Source organism: Thecamonas trahens, assembly GCF_000142905.1.
Source record: "Thecamonas trahens ATCC 50062 unplaced genomic scaffold supercont1.45, whole genome shotgun sequence".
NCBI classification, from domain to species: Eukaryota; order Apusomonadida; family Apusomonadidae; genus Thecamonas; species Thecamonas trahens.
The window spans coordinates 57241-77979 of record NW_013657635.1 but is presented as its reverse complement, the minus strand read 5'-3'; the positions used below and the strand labels follow the sequence as shown (position 1 = coordinate 77979).

Below are 20739 nucleotides of genomic sequence, written 5' to 3'. Positions count from 1 at the left end.
GGGCTGCGGAGCGGACTCGGTTGGGGGGGGGATCCGGGACGGGGAAGGGGGCGATTTGTGGGGGGATGGATGGGATATGGTGTGTAGTGTGTGGTGTATGGGGTGCGGGTGTGGTGTGGTGGGGCGAGCGGGCGGCAGCCGAACTGGGCTGCGGCTAGGTGCGATACACAAACTCCGGACAGACAGCCATGATCCAATCTATGCCTACCAGTCCATGCGACATGCCCTCGCGCACCCCAACGTCTGCCTTGACCACCGAGCCTCGGATCTCGATCTCCACCCGTGCAATCGGCCGCTCATGCTTGGCTCCTGAGCCCAGGGTAAACGTCCGGGTGCCGACAATCTGTGCCCCGAGCGACTCAAACACCTTCCGTGGAATGGCTGTCCTCGACGCCCCCGTGTCCACAAGCATCTTGATCACCAGACCCTCAGTCTCACCGGGCTTCCGGATCGTCGCCGCCACAAACGGCCGCGATCTTTGCCTCAGCTCGATCTGCACCACCTCGTCAAGAGCGACAACCTCGGGCGGAGCCGGCTTGAGAGATCCACCCTCCGTCCCACTCCCACTCGAGCTACTCGATCCCAGCTCGTCGCCACTCGCGCCGGCATCACCACCACTTTGACCCGATTCATCCCGCCCGTCGCATCCTTCCGCTCCGTCGGCGCCGACCGCTCGACCATTGCACGCATCTCCGCCTGCGCTGTCCCCTTCCGGGCTCGTTCTCTCTCCTGCCATGTCGCACGCGCACAAAACTCCGGGTTCGGATATAAGTCACCCACTCCTACACGGTGAGTGTGCGAGAGGTGTGTGGCTGCTGTCGTCGACGTGCTCTTCCCTTGCCTGTGGTTGTGTGCCCTCCGCCTCGACGTCACACAATCGTTTTGCTGCTAAATCCGCGGGAAGAATCCTAATCTTTCTGGGGAAAGCGTACTGCCATCGATGGCCACAATCGCACACCATCTTGAACATATGTCGCACCACATTGCCATCCGCATGTTGTGCATGCAGAGGCGTAGTAAGCTCTTGATTGCTGGCCTCAGCAGCTACTCTACCTCATGCAGTAGCAGAAATCCTTTTTCTCACCCCGCAACCGTCTAAAACCCTCGCTCTCGACAATTTACCCATCATCCGTCCTGAAACCACCATCAACCCCATGCCAACCATATAAACAGCCCTTCTTTCTTGTGTGCCCTCTAACCACCTCTCCAACATCCTTATCCGCACCCTATCGCCCTGCATTGCACCATCCCCCGCCCCCATCTTTTTCTCTCGCCCTTTCCCAGCTTTCCCTCCTCCCAGCCTCCCAATCCTTCCTCCTCCCACCTCCTACCCTTCTTCCCAACCTCAACCATGCCCTTCCTTCTCTCCTTCATCCTTCCCTCTTCCTCTATCCGTCCCCTTCCTCTCTAGCCGTACAGCTCCCCATCACATATCCCCCTTCCACGACCTTTTTCCGTCCTCGGCCCCTAATCCCCCCGAGTCGCAGAAGTCCACCTCCCGCCCCCACCCCACCCCCACCCCCGACACCCCTCCCACTCCACCACTTCACTCCCACTGCCCACCATGTCCAAGGTACGCCCTCCCCCCTCCCATATACCCCTCCTCCCCTCCTCCCCTCCCTTCCCCTTTCACTCACCCACCCCCATCCACAGGAAGCATGTGTGGTGGTGCTGGACGTGTCTGCAGGTATGGCCACGGTCGGCACCAATGGTCACTCGCATCTCTCATCGGCCAAGACTCTCATTGATCTCTTTCTCAAGGCCAAGCTCATGCATCGGAAGAATGATGTGGTGGGCATTGTTGAAGTCGGTCGCACCGGCGGCGGTGGTAGTGGTGGCGGTCATCCGGCTTTGTCGTACTTTAGTGATGTGACTCTGCGCACTGATGTGAGCAAGCCGACAGTCGATCTCCTCCTTGCTGTCCCTCACATATCGGTGGCTCAGTCAAAGGGTGATGCCCTGCATGGTGTTCTGGTGGCGTTGGACTTGATCGACGGGTTTTGTGGCAAGCGCAAGTGGGCAAAGCGCGTCATGCTCATTACAAACGGTCTCTCCTCGCTGGATCCGTCCAACCTGCCTACGCTTGCTATGCGCTTTGAAGAAGTCGGCGCCTCGCTCTCGCTCATTGGCATCGGCTTTGACGAGTTTGACGACGACGAGATGGCCGTACCGGGCTTTGAGGCCCGCCAGGCGGCTCGGACCGACAAGCCGCCGCTGCTGCTCGCCAACGAGGCGCTCTACCGCGACGTGTGCGCCTCTGTCGACGCCACCTTTGTCAATCTCAAGTCAGCACTTGCCCACATGTCGGCGTTCCGGTCCAAGGACACACTTCAGCGCCCGTCGTACACTGGCACGCTCGACGTCGGGCCGGGCATGGCTATCGGCGTGTATGGGTACACCAAGACCATGCGGGTCACACTCCCATCGGCGACCAAGCGGTCGCTGGAAGCCGGCGCTGACTCGCAAGGCAAGGTCGAGATGCAGACCTCGTACCGTCGTAGCGACGACGACTTGACAGAGCTGGAAAAGGACAAAATCTGCAAGGGCTTCCGTCTCGGCCAGTCGATCGTGCCGTTTTCGGCCATCGACGAGAGCGTGCTCAAGTACTGCGCGCCCAAGGCGCTCAAGGTGCTCGGCTTTGCACCAGCCAAGCAAGTCTTCCGCCATCAGTACATGTCCAACATCACGTGTCTGGTGCCGACGCCCAACTCGCCCGAGTCGGCGACGGCGCTCCACTCGCTGATCATGGCGCTGTACGAGACCGACCGCATCATGCTTGTTCGCTTTGTGGCCCGTAACAACTCTGCGCCGCGGCTCGGCTTCTGCTGGCCGTCGGTGGAGGAAGATGGGCTCTGCCTCTACTACTCGCACTTGCCGTTCATGGACGATGTGCGCAACTATGACTTTGCCTCGCTCTCACTCATCCAGGGCAACGTGCCCAACAAGGCGCAGCTCGACGCCGCTGAGGCGCTCATCGACTCGCTCGACCTCATGACCGCGCAAGTGGACGAGGACGGCGAGGCTGTAGAGGCGCTCAAACCGGAGAACACCTACAACCCGGTCATGCAGTACTTTTACCAGGTTGTTCAACATCGAGCGCTGCATCCGGACGACACGGCGCTCCCGCCAGTCGACCCGATCATATCGGCCTACATGCAGCCGGACGCCAATCTCTTTGCCGCTGCTGCACCGGCCATGGCCGCCTTCAAGGAGCTCTTCCCGCTCGTGCCGGCCGAGAAGACCAAGAAGCGACGGGCGCGGTTCTGGGCTGTTGACGGCGATGTCGGCGTCGGTGGAAGCGACGTTGCAGGTCCATCGTCGACTGTTCCCGGCGCCACATCCGGCGCCTCCTCGGCGGCTGCCTCGTCGGCTCTGCTCACCGGCGACGGCACGCTCGCCAAACGCCCGCGTGTCACTGGAGCTGCGGATGTCTCGGTTGACTCGATCCTGGCACAGGCCGTCTCGCAAATCACCTCGGTTAATCCGGTCGCCGACTTTGAGGCCATGTGCGCGCGCCGCGACGAGGATCTTGTCAACACCGCCATTGCCCAGTTGGCAGCCATGATCGAGAGCCTTGTCGACACCTCGTTCCGCGCCGCCTACTACCCCAAGGCCCTCGAGTGCCTCGTCGCTCTCCGGGCTATGAGCATTCTCCAGGAGGAGCCCGGCGCGTTCAACGCGCTGCTGCCCAAGCTCCGCGCCAAGTACGCGACAGGGCGCAAGGCCGAGTGGTGGGCGTCGGTTGTCGACGCACGTGTCACGCTCATCTCCTCCGACGAGTGCGCCGAGGCCACCGTCTCAGCTGCCGACGCTGCCGCCTTTCTCGCTGGCGACAGCGATGAAGTGCCTGCACCAGCGCCCGAGGCGCCTGCCGACGACGGCGACGCGACGACGGCGACGACGAGGACATCTTTGGCATGCTAGAGTAGCCGTGATGCCGCACGGGTTTACACCGACTTGCGGCGCGGCTAGCCGAGGAGGGCCGACTATAAATGGGCTAGCCGAGGAGGGCCGACTATAAATGGATGTCACTCTTCGTCTGACGACCATGACAGCGAGTCGTCAAACGCGGTGGCGTACATGGTGTCCGGCGGAATGGGCTCGGAGCTAGCAGCCGATGCCGCGGCGGCCGACGCCTGCGACGCAGCCGAGACCTCTGATTCCGGAAAGCTGACCTCGAGGCAGACTGCCGACGGATCCAACGGACCAAGCGATTCACCGAGCGCCATGCTCATGGTAAGCGTCTTCTCCTCGTCGAAGCTTCCGCTGCTCGAGCGAGCCTCTGCCGCGTGCGGCCGAGCAATGACAAGCGATCGAAGGTAGGCGTCGAGGTCAGAGCCGATGGCGGTGGTGACGGTCGAGTCGAGGGCAGCAAGGCTCGGCTGTAAGTGGCACGGATCATCTCCGGATGCATCCTCAGCGACAATAAGTGGCTTCTGCGACGGAGCATCGGCATGTGCGGCGGTGTGCGCGGACGAGACGGCGCGCATCCAAGGATGGGCGCGGATCCCTGCCACCGTCAGTCGCTGTGCAGGGTCCTTGACAAACGCCTGGCGTAGGAGATCTTGCAGGAGCGGTGAGAGCGAGTCCGGGATGGGGGTGGGGGCAGTGGCGGTGAGGTAGCAGATGCGGAGGAGGTTCTTGGCGTCGGCAAACGGCGGCTTGCCGGCGACCATCTCGACGATGGTACACGCGAGGGAGTAGACGTCCGACGCGGGCGTCGCGCCCTCACCGGCAATGACCTCGGGTGCGATGTAGCACGGGGTACCGACCATCTGGCGAAGAACGTCCGAGTGCATCGAGGCGTCGAGTGCGGCCGACGAGGCGATGCCAAAGTCGGTGAGCTTGACCACACCTTCCTTGGTCAGCAGGATGTTGGCACCCTTGATGTCGCGATGGAGGACGCCGACGGCGTGAAGAAAGGCGAGGCCCTCGACGACTTGCGCGATAAAAAAGGCGACAAGCGGCTCGGGAAGCGTGCCAAACTCCTTGATCTTGGCCGCCAGCGATCCGCCCTCGACGTAGTCGAGCATGATGTACAGCGCAACATCGTCCTCCCACGTCCCAAAGTATGAGACGATGTTGACGTGATTAAGCTCGCGGAGGAGATCGACTTCTTTCTTGAGCTTGGCGAGCTCCTTTCCTCGCTCGGCATCGCGCTCCGTCCGTCGCCCACCGCCGACGGCAGGCTTGTTGAGAACTTTGACTGCCACCTGGATGCCTGTCCGGATGTTGAGGCCTTGGTAGACCGAGCCAAAGGCACCCGATCCGAGCAGCCTTCCGAGCTTGATGTCCGCGCCGGATCCGCTGGAGCTGTTAGAGCGCCCAGAGCCGCCGCCCGACTGCGGCGAGGACGACAGGTGCGTGCCGAGGAAGCCCGAGCGGAGCCGCTCAGACGGGAACGAGGCATCAGCGCCGTTGGGCACAGCCGACGCGCCGTCATGGCCGTCCTTCTCGCGAAACGAGTCCCACCACGGCTCCGAGGTCATCAAAGCGGGGTTCGCATTGGGCGAGATGGACGGGCCACCTCCACTAGGGGCACTCGCACTCTGGGCAAGGCGTGGATCAAGGACAAGAGCAAGTGGGGACGAGGCGGTTGGCGGCGGGTGGGCGGTCGAGAGCGCCGAGGTTTGGTCGTCGGAGCGAGAGCCAAAACCGAGGTGAACGGCAAAGGCGCGCCGCGGACCGGACATGCCAGAGAGATGACGCGGGGATAGCGGCGATACTGCGGCTGAGATGCGTAGCGGTGCGAGCAACAATAACCACAGTTGGCCAGAGGTGGCGGCGGAGAGCAGGCGGTTCCGTTCTGGCGAGATCGCACTCGCGGCGAGAAGCGGGCACGGCCCGATTTCCCGGGAACTATCACCAGCGGCAGAGCTTGGCGATGGCGAGGACCATGGCGGCGATGACGAGGCCTAAAAGCGAGTAGACGACGGTTCCTGCAGCCTGGATACCAGAGACCATGCGAAGGAGGGAGAAGATGGGGACAGGGGAGTCACAGACCGAGGCATCCGTCCGCGGGGTGGGAATGAGCTCGGCGAGGGACCAGGTGAGGGAGAGGAGGGTCTCTGCCGAGTCAGCGTCGTGGATGGCGACCGAGACAGAGGGCTCGCCTGGGCCGTCGATGGCCAAATCAAGCACGGCGTAGTTGCGGCGGAGGATGGGCACGTGGCCGCCGAGACGATTGGAGGCTGGGAGACCGATGGGGATGAGGCTCTTCTTGAGCCAGAAGGCCGAGCCCCAAGAGTGGGTGAGGCCCGAGGTGGTGATGTCGTGAAAGTGGCCCACAGCCGAGTCGGTGCAGTGATGGACCGGGCCGATGACCTCGGCCATGTGGATGTCGCCCGAGAAGAGAAGGGTGGGCGAGCCTGCGGCGACGAGCAGGTCCAGCAGCCGCTGGCGCTCGCCCGGCACGTGATGCCAGCCTTCGGCGAGCGGCTTCTCCATGGCAAGGATCTGGGTGCCAGAGCCGACTACGGTGAGGACACGGGTGGCATCGGGCCCGAGCACCGCTGCGAGGCCATCGCCAAGGAGCAGCGCCTCGAGCCAGGCCCACTGCTCGTCGCCGAGGTAGTGACCGACAGAAGGATGCGCGTTGTAGCGGACGTCGAGCAGGACGATGAGAACGTAGTCGCCGGCGTTGTTGAGGCGGACAAGAGCTGCGTTGTACACGCCCTGGCGAGCACGACGAGGCGATGTGAGCGGAACGTCAAGAAAGTCGAGAAACGCGTCCTTTGCCTCGTCCCTGTAGGGATGGAAGCGATCGCCATCGTTTGCGCCGTAGTCATGATCATCCCACACACCGATGACAGCACCAGCCGATCGAACAAGGGCTGAATAGTTGGCATTCGCCTTGTAGGCAGAGTACTTGGCAGCGAGAGCCTTGCCGTCTGCCGGCAACCAGAGAAAGGGAAGCGGATTGTGGTCGCCATAAACAGCATCGCCGAGCCAAACAAAGGCATCGGGCGCCATTCGAGCCAAATGAGCCATGGCCACCGCGGGCTCACTGTGCTTTGAGCATGAGCCGAGGGCGAGCCGAGCCGAGCCAGGCACTCTCGATACGATATTCTTGTCCACTACATGCCCATAAACCACCATGCCGAGCATGGCAAGCAGGAGCATCGTCGTTCTCACACAGCTGCCCATCCCCGACATGGCTGCGTCTGAGTCGAGTCAAGTCGTGCCCGCCGCAGAGCCGCCGGCCCACCCGACGGCTGACTCACTTGCCTCATCGCTGGTGTGCGATGCTCATCTCGGACGATGAAGCGATGGTGTGGAGAGACGACAGGGGATGGGCAGAGGTGTCGAACTTGTTTATCGCATCCCTGTGACTGCACTAGCAGAGAGAGGGAGAAATAGTGTAGAATCTCCAGGTCCGGGAATCGATGGGAGAACACGTAGATTCATCGTTATCGGGTGGTAGGAGGGAGAACACGTAGATTCATCGTTATCGGGTGGTAGGAGGGAGAACACGTAGATTTATCGTTATCGGGTGGTGGGAGGGAGAACACGTAGATTCATCGTTATCGGGTGGTGGGAGGGAGAACACGTAGATTCATCGTTATCGGGTGGTGGGAGGGAGAACACGTAGATTCATCGTTATCGGGTGGTAGGAGGGAGAACACGTAGATTCATCGTTATCGGGTGGTGGGAGGGAGAACACGTAGATTCATCGTTATCGGGTGGTGGGAGGGAGAACACGTAGATTCATCGTTATCGGGTGGTGGGAGGGAGAACACGTAGATTCATCGTTATCGGGTGGTAGGAGGGAGAACACGTAGATTCATCGTTATCGGGTGGTGGGAGGGAGAACACGTTGTTCGTCGTTATCGGGTGGTGGGAGGGAGACCGCCTGCTGGGCGTACCGACGACCGACGACCGACGACCGGCGACCGACGGCATCACGTGACTTGAAGCCATGATGACTGTGGCGTCAGTGGGAGCGGTAGGCATCACCATTTTGGCGCTTATGGCCATTGCCTGTGCCGAGGGACACATGTTCCACACACTCTCGTCCTCTACCGTCGTCAATGAGGATCTTCTTGGCGTGTATGGCCCTCATGGCCACCACACTGCTCTCCTCAGCCCTCTCCCGGTCTCGGCCGACGACCTCATCATCCTCGACTCGCTCTCCTCCATTCCCATCGATAACTCGTCCATCATTCTCGACTCGCTCCATTCGCTCTGCTCGACTCGTCGCCATTCTTCTCCGTCTGATCATCATCGCCATGATCGTCATCGTTCATCGCTCGATGTCACCGTTCTCTCGCCCCACGTGGTTGCTGTGATCGGACCTCGCCTCGCGGACTGTGTCGAGCTGGTCAAAGAGAACAATGCCGAGCTTGTGTTGGAGTTGAACTCGGGTGCTGTTGAGGTCGGCATGCGCAAGGTGAGGGATGTGCCGGTTCCGGTCTCTGCGCAGGGCTCGGTCGTGCCGGACTCGGCGCCCGAGTGGATCAAGAGCTTTGCAGCTGGCGCGTCCGAGATCAACCCGAAGGTGGCAGAGGTTGTGGCCGCCATGACCGCAGACGAGCTGATGGCCAACGTTGAAGCGCTCTCGGCCATCTACTCGCGAGTCTCGACTAGCCCGGGCGCGTTGGACGCTGCCGACTTGCTCGAGCTGTGGTACACCCAGGCCGGCTGGACCGTCACCCGCCAGCCGTACAAGGAGGGCTACTCGGACAACGTCATTGCCGAGCTTCCGGGCAAGACCGATCCGGAAGCCATCGTCGTCGCCGTCGCGCATTACGACTCGCGGGCCGACGACTCGACCCGCGCGCCCGGCGCCGACGACAACGGCTCCGGCACCGCTGCCCTGCTCAACATGGCACGCGCGCTCACCAGCCACGCTGCGGGCTATGCTTGCACCATCCGCCTTGTCTCGGTGTCTGGCGAGGAGCAGGGCCTCCTCGGCTCCGAGGCCTACGCCAAGGCCATCAAGGCCCGCGGCGACAATGTTGTCATGGCCGTCAACGCAGACATGCTCGGCTGGGCACCCGAGGGCGACACCCATGTTGTCGGCTTCAAGGACAAGTCGGTCACGCCGTGGGCCGTCTCGCTCGCTCAGACCATCACCACCCTCTACGTCCCTGGCACCACCACCGCCTTCTCCAACTCGTGCTGCTCCGACTACATCTCCTTCTACAACGAGGGCTACCCCGCTGTCGGCTTCTTTGAGTCGGCCGTCACTGCCTCGGCCTACCCCTACTACCACACCTCTAAGGACCTACCGTCCGCTCTTGAGCCCGAGCACTTTGAGGTCACCGCCCGTGGCTTTGCCGCCACCATCGCCCTCTGGGCCGACCCGATCTGAGGTTTTGTCCCACGATAAACCACCGGTACCCTTGTCACGTGCTCTCACCAACCCTCTCTGCCCGGGTCACATGGGCCGCGCCCGCCAGCCAATTTTCTGCGCCACGTTGACCGTGCGCCACAACGTGTACTCCATGATCAATGCTTGCAAAGGAAGCGCAAGCAGCTGTGTGGCGCGAGATGGGTGCGGGCAACTGCTTGCTATTCCGATGCCACGCGGAATACATCCTAGATGCCCTGTCAGCGCGGAGAAGCCTTGTACAAGGCTGTGGGCGGGACTGCGTGTGACTTGCCGGTGGTGTTGCCAATGAAAACATCGTCGCGTGACTTTGTCATGTCCGTTCGCCACAAAAAGCCGGCGATATTGAAGCACAATTGAGCCTCTTCCGTCGTCAATACACTCAAGTACTCCACACCTCAGTGATGGAGCTCAAGGTTTTGGTTCTGCTGGCCTTGCTTGCCACTGCGACGCTCGCATCGCGGTCTGCGATCAACCATGTACGTTGGCAGCAAGACGCGCAAGAGTTGGTAGATGGGGCGGGGAGCGAGCGAGACTCACAGACGACAAGAGGCGCGTTTCGGTGAGCAGGACATTATTTCGGCAGTGAACAACGACCCTGCGTCGACGTGGACGGCCGGTGTCAACTCGTTCTTCGAGGGCAAGACGATCGATGAGGTCAAGGGCCTCCTCGGTGTCTCGGAGTTTACGCCCGAGCCGCTCTCCATGATCGGCCCCGACGCAGCTGCTGCAATGGCGCAGAAGGCTGCGGCGCGCAAGGCCAAGCTCCCGACCTCGTTTGACGCTCGCAAGAAGTGGCCCAAGTGCATGCACCCGGTCCTCAACCAGGCGCAGTGCGGCTCGTGCTGGGCGTTCTCGCTCACCGAGGTCATGACGGTAAGTACCGTGACAAGGCACTTGCCTTTTTTTCCGCGCCCCGCTTCCAACTCCCCCCTCCCCCCCCCCCCCTGCGTAGCGCCACTCACCACGCTCTCATACGACGATTGTTGCGAGGACAGAACCGGATGTGCATCCAGGGCCTCAAGGATGAGGTGCTCTCGCCTCAGGACCTGGTCTCATGCGACTACACCAACTACGGATGCCAGGGTGGGATCCTCAACCGGGCGTGGAGCTTCGTGGAGAAGCAGGGCGTGACGTCGTGGGAGTGCCTCCCGTACACGTCGGGCAACGGGACGACCGGCTCTTGCCCGTCGCACTGCGCTGACGGCTCGCCCATCAAGCGGGTCAAGGCTGTTCATGCGCGTCACATCAACGAGCTCTTTGGGCGCGACGACGCTATCGCGGAGGAGATTGTCAACAACGGCCCGGTCCAGGTTGCGTTCAAGGTGTACGAGGACTTTATGCACTACACCGGCGGCGTGTACCAGCACAAGACTGGTTCGATGCTTGGCGGGCACGCAGTGATGGCTATCGGCTTTGGTGAGGAGAACGGCGTCCCGTACTGGCTCATCCAGAACTCGTGGGGCACGTCGTGGCCGTCGGGTGCCTCGTCGGACCTGCAGGGCATGTTCAAGATCAAGCGTGGCTCGAACGAGTGCGGCATTGAGTCGGACGTGTGGGCCGGTGACGTGGCTGCGTAAGACACAGTAGCGCACCACGTTTAGCACCACCAAGGTCTTGTCGCTGGCATTTTGATCGTAGCCGTTTTCCCCCACATCAAAGCGACGGATCTTGCGGATGGAGCGATGGGAGCGGTGGGAACGGCGGGAGTAGCAGGCCGTGGGCCTTTGTCGAGTCGCAAAACGAGCAGCGGCCGACGAGGTTGGGCTCGTAGGTAACGCCCGCAAACGACTGAGGGCGGAGGCCAAGGAGGAGAAAGGCATAGAAGCGCATGTCCCAGTCGCGGTGGCGCGGCGGAAGATCGAGCCAAGCCTCGGCCTCGACGCGATGGCGCCAGTGCTTGAGGATCAGGTGGACTTCGACGGTATGGTCGAGCGTGAACGACGCGCGCTGGGCCGGCGTGGCGTAGAGAAAGTCGACTGCGGCGTTGGCCGGGCACGGCGCGCCGGGGGCAAAGAACGAGCCACGGCAGGTAAACTTGGAGGTGAAAAAGTCGAAGAACTGAGCCTCGTACTGGGCGGCGATGCCGATAAAGGCCTTCCACGCGCTTGGTGGGAGAAAGCCGTCCGGATTCCGGGCCGTCCTGGGAATGCGCGACTGGAAGCGGCCACGGACAGTCCGCCACTTGTGGTTCTCGCGCTTGCGAACGGCCGGCTCGGCGCGGCGGAGGGCGCGGAGCCGGGCGTCGATGGCGTCGTCGGTCGGCGGCGGAGCGGAGGATGTAGACATGTTGGTGGCAAAGCGAGCAATCTCGGCGAGCTCAAACGGTGAGAGGTCCGGGAAGACCGAAGCAAGCGCCTGCTTGGCGGCTCGTTCGTCGGCACGGTCTTCGCGGGCAAGAGCACCCCACAGCCCGCCCTCGCCTAAAGTGATCACCCGCTTGCCGTTCGATGTGGAGATCTTGGAACGCAGCGGCACAGGCTTCTTGCGCCGTGGAGCTGACTTGTCATCGTTGTCTGCCGTGCGGCGGCGCTTGGCAGCCCCAGTCGTGCCAGTCTCTGTTTGGGCGGGGTGACCAGGGTTAGCCCCAGCCGTAGCCGCAGACACAGCCTCACTAGGATCGGCCTCAGCCCTGCCACGACAGCCTGACGATCAGTCCCGGGTCCAGCCCCAGCCTCAGCCCCAGCCTCAGCTCCTGCCACGACAGCCTGACGATCAGTCCCGGGTCCAGCCCCAGCTGTCCCAGCCCCAGCCTCAGCCCCAGCCTCTGCCACGACAGCCTGACGATCAGTCCCGGGTCCAGCCCCAGCTGTCCCAGCCCCAGCCTCAGCCCCTGCCTCAGCTCCTGCCACGACAGCCTGACGATCAGTCCCGGGTCCAGCCCCAGCTGTCCCAGCCCCAGCCTCAGCCCCTGCCTCAGCTCCTGCCACGACAGCCTGACGATCAGTCCCGAGTCCAGCCCCAGCTGCCCCAGCTCCAGCCTCAGCCCCAGCCTCAGCTCCTGCCACGACAGCCTGACGATCAGTCCCGAGTCCAGCCCCAGCTGCCCCAGCCCCAGCCCCTGCCACGACAGTAGGGCCATCACCAGCCGCCGCTCTCTTCCGCAGAATCTGCTGCATGCGTTCAAAGATGCCATCAGCCATGCCCACCACCACGCCTCCTCTGGGCCTCATCTCCTCAGCCCAGTCGAGGCCAGCTCCCCGCCCCGATCTTCTCCGCGACCGCCTCGGCCTCAGAGACGGTTGCCGACGACCATGATGACGCAAACTTGTCCGCGGCTTATACACACCATCCTCCTCCTCCACTCTCCTCGGTGGCTCGCTAAAGTAGGTGGCTCGCTAAAGTAAGGAGACGCTGCAGTTCGCCTTCGTCTTGTCCGGCCCAAGTGTCGGTCGACGAGCGCAAGTGATTGGCAGCTCTGTAGCCAGCCGAGGCCACGGCGCACGGCGTGGGGCTCTCGGCAGCGGCAGCGGCTCTCGGTAGCAACAGCGGCACACCACTCTACTTAGAAGCTCGACATGTCGTGTGTGGACCTGACGTACTCTTCGTTGTATGGGAGGGCAAGTATGGAGGGTATCCATCTCATGCAGCTTCCAGAAGAGTTGCTAGAGGCTGTGCTGAGGGAGGAGACCAAGTACGTCGCCAATGTCGTGTTTTCCTTTGACGACCTTTTGCTGCCCGCTCTCGCCTGTTTCCTCTCCCCACCCACAGCCATTACATATTTTTACCTCGCCACCCACACCTGCACCTCATATACTACTATGTCCACATCTGTCTCTTGTTTTGTTCTCTCTTTCCGTCACGCTGCTCGTCTGGGAGCCCCTCTCCCCGAAGCCTCCCCATGTTCACGCCCTTTTCCGCCACTCACCCGGTAGAATCCTTACGCAACACACACCATTGGAATGATCAAAGGCTCACCTTTGTGGGCAACGAGTCTGATCATGTCGTTCTGACGACTGAGAGCGAGTCGTACTCTGTCCGCATTGCCGAGACGACCAACTCGATGCTGATCGTGCCCGAGGCCGGGAGCGAGCTCCTCCCCGAAGGCGAGGTGGAGGCGGTTGGCGAAGACGTCGGCAACGATGGCGATGCGCGATTGGCGCGGTACATCACCAACACGCTGTTCGAGTACTACGAACTGACAAGAACAACGCCCAAGACCCGCCGACTGAGGGAGCTGCTCAAGGCTGCGGCGTACGCAGGCGCCGAGCTGGAAGAGGCGACCGCCGGCAGCGGCGGCATCGGCGACGTCGACGCTCTCTTCTCCACCGAACAGCTCCTCGATGCTGTGCAAGCTTCCGAGGCCGAGCTGTTTGTGGCTCTCGCGGAGCTTGGCGCTGTTGAGATGGACGGCAAGTGGCGAACGCTTGCGCCCGAGTACACCGCCACCCTCCTCGACCTGGTTATCACGGTGGCCGACGAGCTGGGCACCGAGCTCACCATCGACCCGCTGGACATCCGAACCGTCCTTGCTGCGGCACCCGAGTACAACCCGGTTGCGCTCGAGCACGTTTGTCTTCTCTTTACCGATGAGCGCGATGACGGGTCGCTAGTGTTGTCGGCGGGCAAGGTGGCGCGATTCAAGGGCGTGGAGCTGCTGCGGCTGGCGACCTCGGACTGGGTCCTCTCCGAGTTTCTCGCGGCATGGCGTAGCACGGTGCCGGTCGACTTTCATGCTGCGGTCGACCTCGCCACGCTGTACGGCACGGCGGTGGTGACCGCCCCGGCGAGGCGGTGTCGATGACAAACGCGCTGAAGCCGGCAGGCAACTCGCGGATCCGGCTGTTTGAAGAGCACACCCTGCCCGAGGCGGCGCTGCCGCGGTTCGATGCTCTCTTTACCGCCCAGCAGCACTGGACTCGTGCCCAGCTCGAGCCGTACCTCCAGCCGATCACGCCCGAGGGGACCAAGCTCGAGTCGATTCTGCTCAAGTTCTCGCGGTCGTCGCTCGCGCCGGGCACCACCACCCGGGTCTACTCCTCGCGATACTAGACGGGGCGCGGCGGGCTTGATGGCGGGACCCGGAGGCGTGGCGCAATGAGCAGCGCGCCTTCGGCGGTGGCGACAACAAACCTGGTCTCGTCGAGAGCAACAGCCTGCGGCTTGCCGGTTCCAGTCGGGAGTGTGAGCGTCCCGAGCACGCCCGAGTACTTGTTGGTGGCCCACGGCGACTCGGAGGCCCGCGAGGCGACGGCGTCGGCAACGTCCCACAGCACCAGCGAGCCGTCGGTGGTGAGGACAGCCGCGGTGACCGCGTCCCACGCCATGTCGGCCACCGGTGCGGTGTGGTGGAGCGTGAGGACTACCAGCTGCGTGTCGACCGTCCAGATCCGGACCGAGCCGTTGGCGTAGACAAGGGCGACCATTTCGGCTGACTCGAGCGCCACGGCCTGGACTGCGCGCGGAAAGCCGTCCTCATGGAGGACTGCCACCAGCCACGGTGCCGTCGGCGTGCTCACGTCCCACAGCTGAGCGCCCGACTCGTCCGAGACCGAGATCACCCGCGAGTGGACGATGGCTACTGACCGCACGTACGAGGTGTGCGACTTGAGCCGACAGAGCGGCGCGCCTGACGACGCAGTGTAAACGTTGACGCCCATGTCGGCCGAACCCGAGGCGATGAGCTCAGCGCCCACCGCAACCGTCAGCACGGCATCGGTCGCGCCATCAAGCCGACGCTTGGTTCGCGAGCGGAGGCCAAAGGCGAGGACCGAGCCGTCAAAGGCGCCCGTGACCACCAGCGGCTCCGGCTGGCCCAGTGCCGCAATCGTCGGCACCGCGTTGTTTCCCGTCCGCTCGTGAGAGGCAAGCTTGCGAACCTTAACCGGCCTCTCCTGCATCGGCGCCCACTGGCCCGGCGCGAGCGCCAGCGTTCGAACCCGCGCGTCGTGTGCAAAGCCAAAGAACACCTTGTCCGCCACCACCGCCAGGGAGAGGAGAACGTGGACGCCATCATGGGACTGCGAGGCTTGGTGCAGCAGCCGGAGCGCGTAGTCGGCCTTGGTCTGTGCTCGTAGAATGGGCGGCGGACTGGGCTCGATTGCCGCGGGAGCCGGCGGCGCGGCTGCGTGAGGAGAGACCGCCGGCTCGGCCGGCGCTGGTTCAGCCGACCGCTGCCTGCGGCGGTGGCGGCGGCGGCGGCCAAACCGCGGCACAGAGCTGGTACTGACGGTGTCTGCTTGCGGCTCTGCGGGCACCTGCGGCGGCGGTGTGACTGTCGGCCTTGGCGGCGCGACATCGGAGCTCGCTGAATCGCCACCGAGCTCCTCCACAGTCTCACGCAGCGCGATCGAGCTCGCCGAGCCTGCCGAGAGCTCCGATTCACAGGCATAGTCAGCTTCGGGCACGGCCGGCGAACCGGGCTCGCTAGCCTCGACCGCTGGCCCGTCGTGGTGCACCTGGCGGTCGGTCGACGGACGCGACGGCTTGGCCGACGGAGGCTGGGCGGCATCGTCCACTCGCGACGTGCCGGCACCTGCGGCATCTCCAGTAGCTGCAGTAGTATCGGCCACAGAGGCTGTCTCCAGCGGACCCGCCAGAGAGCGCAGCGAGGTGGACCGGGCGCGGTGGGCCTTGGCCTTGGCCTTCTCGTCCTTAAAGTTGAGCTCGGACTGAAAGTTGGTGGCAAGGGCCGAGCCGGCGACTGCGGCGGTCTCTACGTCGCGAAAGATGACGCCGACTTGGAGCGCATATGCCTTTGCCTGACGAGCAGCTTGAATGGCCACGATGGCGGCGCGATCGGACTCCGAGTAGGCGGACATGGGCGAGTCTGCCGTGCGGGCGCGAGCGGCGTCTGCATGGACACGGACGTCCTGGGGATGGAGGACGCGATGCACAGCTTTGGGCGCACGCTTACGATACGGCGAGCTTGCGTTACGCTTGCGGACAAAAGATGCCGTATCGCGCATGTGTGGCTTGACCTTGTCGTTGAGAACCGAAGGCGAGCCGATCTGGGCCGCTGCGCGCTCGCGTTCATGCGGCAGAGTCACAGCCTTTGTCCCGACCGAGTACGCAGCAGAAGCTGTAGAATGCGAGGCGGTTGACAGAGACGAGGCCGGCGAGTGTGAGACGAGCGGATCGAGGACAAGGCCTGGAGCTGGAGGAGTAGCTTGCCCAGGACGATGCCATCGAGCGGCTTCTTCGTTTGTCAGACGTTTGTGGGAGAAGGCATCCGACCGAAGAATGGGTGCCATACGAATGAGATGATCAGCCATACGAGTATTTTCACCACTCAGAGTACTTTGAATGGTAGGCGGAGGTGCATGAGGTAGGGTATGGGCTGCATCACCTACTTCATGAGCGTGTTCATGTCGTCGTCGAGGCACAGGTTCAAAGTCGGTAGCGAATGGTGGCCGAGGGTCATGCAAGTCAAAGTAGAGTGACGGGGAGGTCATAACCTTGCTCTACACACACGCACACACACACACGCGCGATTAGCTGTTGTGAGCGAGGTGTGCTCCAGGCGTCTTGTGCTCTGCTTCCCCCGTCGTGCTCTCACTGCCACTCGTGTCAGCCGTCGGTTGGCTCGAGGCGCGACTCGTTCGTGACCGCCTCGGGCCACCAACCGGCGTTCGGCACAATCAATACAGGATCACATTCACTTTATCAATGGCAGCGACATGCCACTCACTTGGTCGAGCACCACTCTCTCTCTCTCGCTCTCTCTCTCGCACCACCTCGCCAGGACCGAAGGCTAGAGTGTGGTCACTTGTGGAGGTGGCAAGTCGTGAGAATGGCTGTGGTCAACAGAGCTGTTGTCGACGGAATTGAGCTCGAGCGGTGGTCGTCGAGCGGAAAGAAGGTCGATGCGAGCAGAGTGACGCAAGCCTTTTGGACGAGTTTACCCTCGCGGAGCGGACATTGATCAGCAAGCCATCAGAGGTGGGCAAGGAGACGCTCAAGTTTGAGTTCAAGTATCTTGACATCTTGTTAGCTGGAGGATTTGAGCGAATGGAAGCGTGGCGGATGCGATTTCCGCACGCGGCATCCAAGGTATCGGCCATGAGACCTGCCCCGTTCTACCTCCACCTCTTCCACACGCCCGACAACTCGATCGGCTTGGCGGTAGAGCTGGTGTCGGTTCGGATTTGGCCCGGACTGGAAGGCAACGCTCCGCTGATTCTAGTCCGGTACTTGAGCATAGCAAGTGAGGATGAGCACGGTGCCAAGGCCGAGGCGATCCAAGACGCAGTGTTGCGGTCTTTCTCGCGGCCGTCGACGACGGTCGCGTCGGCAGAGAACATCCTCGGGTTGGTGCGGCTGCTGCAAGCCAATGGTGCGCTGGTGAGTGAGGAGACGAGAGCAGAGATGATGGATGGTGTAAGCGGCGAGTGGGCACCGTCGTTTGTGGCGCCGGGCGAGGTGAGCGCAGCGAGGTCAGCCCTACCTTCAGAGGCAGCGACCGAGGCCTCGACAAGTAGCGAAGTCAAGACAACAACTGCAGCCGACAGCATCGACAGCGGCAGCAGCGTGACAGACACGGTGTGTGCAGTTGACTTGGGGCGGCCGACGGGCGATGAGCCTCTGGCGTCGTGCTCGGTGTGTGGAAAGAAGCCATCGAACTTGCGGTGTGCACGGTGCAAGGACATAGTCTACTGCACGCGCAAGTGCCAGAAGAGCGATGCCGAGACGCACAAGAAGGTCTGCGCGCCATTCCTCGCGGGGTCAAATATGCTGAATATCAAGCTCGACCCGTCCTTGCCGCTGCCTTTGGGCATCACCAACGTGAAGATGGCGGTCAGGTATCGGCTGAGGGCGCATCGGCGGCAGCCGACGGGGCGTTTATAATAGTAGTCGACGCCTCGGGCTTTCTGCACATTGCAGTCCGCCCGCAAGACTGTACCGATACCAGGAGGCTCGATGCAGCGCTCTCGCTGGTCTCATCGGTCGGTGATGGCGAAACGGCGTACCTTTACGGCTTTGTCCACAACTCGATGCTCACGCTTTGCGTCACCGAGCTCGCGAGTGTGGAAGAATGGTAAAGTATGTGTTTCTTTGGGCGGAGGCCGTGGCCGACGCTGAGGCTAAAGGCTGAGCCTGTGATCGGAGAGCGCGAGCGAGCTATTACTCTCGGCTACCTGCGAGAGCGAGATTTCTTCGCCTCTACTGCGCTGATCTTGAGTGGCGAACATCGTGCCGATTGGCAAGGTGATCCGCATGTACATGAGCACTCATCGTAAGCTTGCGTACACCCAAATCGAGAGCCGCGCGTGTTCGTGCCTCGCATCAGTCGCCTCACAGCAGTCGCGGTACCACTTGTCGCTCGCTCGACGCATGCCTGTCTCGGACTTTTACGAGCGCGGAGCCAAGCACCTGCAAAGAGGGTCGAGTTGGATGGTTCTGGGGATAGCAAAGGTGCTCTGGATGCCTATGTACATGGACTGACTGCCTTGCTCACAGGATTGAAGCGTATGTCGTCGATGCTGTGTGGTGAGTGGCGGGAGTTGGCTCGGCCCGTTGTCAGGCTCGTCGACTGATGGTCGGGCAAGTAGGGCATGATTGAATTATTGCTGCAGTTTGGTTGGCGTGCGGAGAGCAGAGTCGTGTGATGTGGATGTAAGGGACTAACGTCGAGGTGTGGGGTGTGGTGATCTTGGTGTGGGCGGGATGGGGCTGGCGCTGGATGGGATGAGATGGGGGCGGGAATTGTTGGGGGGCGGGCTGTGGTGGTGCGACCGGACGCGGCGGTCGGATCGACAGATGAAAAGAACGCCAGCATCAAGGCTACTGTCCGCGGCAAGGTGACGGAGTTCATGGGCCGAGCAGAGGAGCTGAAAAAGAGTTTGGCAGCTGCGGGTGCGGCGCGGTCGGCAAAGAAGCAAAGCGAGGCAGTGGCTGGCGCGTCGGCGGCCAACGAGTACGTGTCGCGGCTGCGGCAGCAGCTGCGCGATATCGTGATGGTGGAGAAGCCCAACGTGCGGATGTCCGACGTGGCCGGCCTTGCCGATGCCAAGCAGGCGATCGAGGAGGCGGTTATCATGCCGGCAAAGTTCCCGCAGCTGTTCTCAGGCGATACCAAGCGGCGGCCATGGAAGGGGATCCTGCTGTACGGCGCGCCTGGGACAGGCAAATCGTTCCTGGCCAAGGCTGTGGCGTCCGAGGTTGATGCCACGTTCATGTCGGTCTCGTCGGCCGACATCATCTCCAAGTGGCAGGGCGAGTCGGAGAAGCTCATCCGCGAGCTGTTTAAGATGGCGCTCGAGTCCAAGCCGGCCATTGTGTTTATCGACGAGGTTGACTCGCTTGCCGGCAAGCGCAAGGACGACGAGCGGCCGGCGACGCGGCGGGTCAAGAACGAGTTCTTGTCCGCATGCAGGAGCTTCGCGACTCGGAGGGCGTCCTTGTCCTCGCGGCCACCAACCGGCCAATGGATCTCGATCCGGCTGTTCTGCGGCGGTTTGACAAGCGCATCTACATCCCGCTGCCGGACGAGGAAGTCCGACGGGCTATGCTCCGCATTCATATGGGCGACGAGGCCGAGGCCCTGACCGAGGAGCAGTGGCGCGATGTCGTGATGGCGACAGCGGGCTTTTCTGGGTCGGACATTGCCAATCTTGTCCGCGACACGCTCATGGTCCCGGTCCGCCGCGCCGTACGCGCCACCCACTTTAAGCGGGTAGCCAAGGACGATGGCTCGACCGGCCTCGTCGCGTGCGACCCGAGCGAGACCGGAGCCGTCCCCATGTCGTTGTTCGAGATGGAAGATCCGACTGAGCTTGTTGTTCCAGCCATCACCCTCGACGCCTTTGAGCAGGGCCTCTCACACATCCGCCCCTCGGTCGGCGATGTCGAGCTGGACAAGCTTCACGCGTGGACGGCCAAGTACGCGCCGCGGCAGCGGCGGCCGTCGATGGAACACTCTGTCTCGGACGACGACATCGAAGCCGATGGCGATGCCGGCGCCTCAAACTTGTCGCCGAAGAGCAGCAGCAAGGGCAAGCGGACGAAGAAGCGCAAGGTGAAGAAGATCCGTAAGGCCTCATCATCATCGTCCTCCCGCCGTGCGGCATCGGCCATGTAGCCAGTTGTTGGCGATCCCCAAGTACACTCTACCCACCCGCCCACTGTCTAACTAGCTCCCACCGATCAGCCCACCTCCCGCCTCGCCTGCCGCCAACAACCGTCCGCTCGCCAATCGACAGCCCGACCAACCACCCGACCGCGCCCAACTCCAACCACACCACAGATCCTCCTCCGCCGATCCACCCCCACCGATCAGCCCAACTCTTGCTCCTCGCCACTCACATCAACCGCTTGCCATCGTTTGCCGCCCATCGCTCGCCTGCCGCCAACAACCGTCCGCTCGCCAATCGACAGCCCGACCAACCACCCGACCGCGCCCAACTCCAACCACACCACAGATCCTCCTCCGCCGATCCACCCCCACCGATCAGCCCAACTCTTGCTCC

The 20739-nt window shown here is 62.5% G+C and overlaps 10 protein-coding genes across 11 annotated transcripts; 6 read left to right on the top strand and 4 right to left on the bottom strand.

Moving 5' to 3' along the window:
- Positions 1 to 154: 154 nt before the first annotated feature.
- Positions 155 to 690, bottom strand: AMSG_09109 (uncharacterized protein; the record flags this gene model as incomplete). Its single annotated transcript, XM_013899382.1, has 2 exons — positions 155 to 535; positions 577 to 690. 2 exons carry the CDS (start codon positions 688 to 690, stop codon positions 155 to 157), a joined length of 495 nt encoding a protein of 164 aa, XP_013754836.1.
- Positions 691 to 1564: 874 nt separating this feature from the next.
- On the top strand, positions 1565 to 3924 carry AMSG_09108 (ATP-dependent DNA helicase 2 subunit ku80; the record flags this gene model as incomplete). The annotated part of the gene is made up of 2 exons (XM_013899381.1): positions 1565 to 1573; positions 1654 to 3924. 2 exons carry the CDS (start codon positions 1565 to 1567, stop codon positions 3922 to 3924), a joined length of 2280 nt encoding a protein of 759 aa, XP_013754835.1.
- Positions 3925 to 4028: 104 nt separating this feature from the next.
- On the bottom strand, positions 4029 to 5693 carry AMSG_09107 (STE/STE11/CDC15 protein kinase; the record flags this gene model as incomplete). The annotated part of the gene is made up of 1 exon (XM_013899380.1): positions 4029 to 5693. One exon carries the CDS (start codon positions 5691 to 5693, stop codon positions 4029 to 4031), a length of 1665 nt encoding a protein of 554 aa, XP_013754834.1.
- Positions 5694 to 7904: 2211 nt separating this feature from the next.
- Positions 7905 to 9345, top strand: AMSG_09105 (peptidase M28). The gene has a single exon (XM_013899379.1). It carries the CDS (start codon positions 7919 to 7921, stop codon positions 9311 to 9313), a length of 1395 nt encoding a protein of 464 aa, XP_013754833.1. The 5' UTR covers positions 7905 to 7918; the 3' UTR covers positions 9314 to 9345.
- A 103-nt stretch (positions 9346 to 9448) lies between these two features.
- Positions 9449 to 11009, top strand: AMSG_09104 (cathepsin B5 cysteine protease). Its single transcript, XM_013899378.1, has 3 exons — positions 9449 to 9810; positions 9902 to 10207; positions 10330 to 11009. The coding sequence occupies exons 1-3, from the start codon at positions 9736 to 9738 to the stop codon at positions 10909 to 10911; spliced, it is 963 nt and encodes a 320-aa protein (XP_013754832.1). The 5' UTR covers positions 9449 to 9735; the 3' UTR covers positions 10912 to 11009.
- AMSG_09103 (uncharacterized protein) lies at positions 10988 to 12474 on the bottom strand (the record flags this gene model as incomplete). Its single annotated transcript, XM_013899377.1, has 2 exons — positions 10988 to 11887; positions 11947 to 12474. The coding sequence occupies 2 exons, from the start codon at positions 12472 to 12474 to the stop codon at positions 10988 to 10990; spliced, it is 1428 nt and encodes a 475-aa protein (XP_013754831.1).
- A 423-nt stretch (positions 12475 to 12897) lies between these two features.
- AMSG_09102 (sister chromatid cohesion protein DCC1) lies at positions 12898 to 14075 on the top strand (the record flags this gene model as incomplete). The annotated part of the gene is made up of 2 exons (XM_013899376.1): positions 12898 to 12965; positions 13244 to 14075. The coding sequence occupies 2 exons, from the start codon at positions 12898 to 12900 to the stop codon at positions 14073 to 14075; spliced, it is 900 nt and encodes a 299-aa protein (XP_013754830.1).
- Positions 14076 to 14151: 76 nt separating this feature from the next.
- AMSG_09101 (uncharacterized protein) lies at positions 14152 to 16545 on the bottom strand (the record flags this gene model as incomplete). The annotated part of the gene is made up of 2 exons (XM_013899375.1): positions 14152 to 16421; positions 16527 to 16545. The coding sequence occupies 2 exons, from the start codon at positions 16543 to 16545 to the stop codon at positions 14320 to 14322; spliced, it is 2121 nt and encodes a 706-aa protein (XP_013754829.1). The 3' UTR covers positions 14152 to 14319.
- Positions 16546 to 16976: 431 nt separating this feature from the next.
- AMSG_09100 (uncharacterized protein) lies at positions 16977 to 18320 on the top strand. Its single transcript, XM_013899374.1, has one exon. The coding sequence runs from the start codon at positions 17282 to 17284 to the stop codon at positions 18116 to 18118; it is 837 nt and encodes a 278-aa protein (XP_013754828.1). The 5' UTR covers positions 16977 to 17281; the 3' UTR covers positions 18119 to 18320.
- A 275-nt stretch (positions 18321 to 18595) lies between these two features.
- AMSG_09099 lies at positions 18596 to 20234 on the top strand. Of its 2 annotated transcripts, XM_013899373.1 has the most exons (2): positions 18596 to 18739; positions 19031 to 20234. In XM_013899373.1, the coding sequence occupies exon 2, from the start codon at positions 19084 to 19086 to the stop codon at positions 19816 to 19818; it is 735 nt and encodes a 244-aa protein (XP_013754827.1). In that variant the 5' UTR covers positions 18596 to 18739; positions 19031 to 19083; the 3' UTR covers positions 19819 to 20234. The 2 variants fall into 2 exon arrangements, with proteins under 2 accessions (XP_013754827.1, XP_013754826.1); XM_013899372.1 differs by lacking the exon at positions 18596 to 18739 and having other exon boundaries at positions 18874 to 20234.
- The last annotated feature ends 505 nt before the right edge of the window (positions 20235 to 20739 follow it).